General features: G+C 18.9%; 1 protein-coding gene across 1 annotated transcript in view; it reads right to left on the bottom strand.

Annotated features, from left to right (window-relative positions):
* Positions 1–1,057, bottom strand: part of PGSY75_1339700 (hypothetical protein) — a gene marked incomplete at both ends in the record, with an annotated part of 1,714 nt that continues 657 nt past the window's right edge. The window contains one exon of the mRNA XM_018787441.1: positions 1–1,057. Within this exon, the coding sequence (XP_018640182.1) occupies positions 1–1,057 (1,057 nt within the window).

Here is a 1,057-nt window from a genome sequence, read left to right on the forward strand (position 1 = left end):
ATTATGATAATTATCTCTTTTATTATTATTATGATAATTATCTCTTTTATTATTATTATTATGATAATTATCTCTTTTATTATTATTATCCATTTTATTATGATGTCCTTCTTGATCTTTTGATATATCCGAATAACTATCATAATCATCACTATAATTCGCCCTTTTTTGTTTAATATCCTCCTTTGTTTTATTATATAATTTGTCATTACATACTCTTCTTTGAATAATCAAATCAACATTATTATTTTCTTTCTTTTCTATGTCATTTGAAATATTCTCAGATTTTAAATAATCCTTTAATTCTTTATCTTTTTTTTTTTTTTTTTTTGACAAATCGTTATTTCCTTTTTTCTCTCTTTCAATATTATTAGAAAGATTATCATTTGTTATAGTATTATTATAATTGATATAATTTTCAAACTTCAAAATGTTACTATTTAAAAAAGCATCCTTGTTTATATTTTTTTCGTTTTCTAAAGATTGTTCTTCATTTTTTTTTTTTATATAATTATCATCACTTATATTATATGTGTCATCTCTTTTGTCATCTTTTTCTTGATCATCTGTCGAATCTGTCAAATCTGTAGAATAAATTTTTATTTTATCATCGTCCCCTTTGATACTTAAGAAATTATTATTAAATATATCATTTTCTTTTTTTAAATACATATTTTCATTTTTTAATGTGATAATTATTTTTTCTTTTTTCCTTACATCTTCATTTAAATTATTATTTCTTTTTTTTAATCTATCTATATTATTTTGAAGACATATTATATCATTTTCATAATACTTAATCTTTTGTGTAAGATTATTCTTATCTATTTCATTCATATCTTTTTCTTTTATTAAATCTTCATACACATTTTTTACAAGCAAGATATCATTAACTATATTTGTTATTGTATCATTTTTCTGATTAATAATATTTTGAAGATTCTTATTTTCTTCTTCATACTCTTTTATTGTATTTATTAAAGTATTTATTTTTTCTTTCATATCATTCATATTCTGTGTCCATACTTTTTCCTTGTTACAATATTTTTCTTTATCT

Source organism: Plasmodium gaboni, chromosome 13 (assembly GCF_001602025.1).
Source record: "Plasmodium gaboni strain SY75 chromosome 13, whole genome shotgun sequence".
NCBI lineage: Eukaryota > Apicomplexa > Aconoidasida > Haemosporida > Plasmodiidae > Plasmodium > Plasmodium gaboni.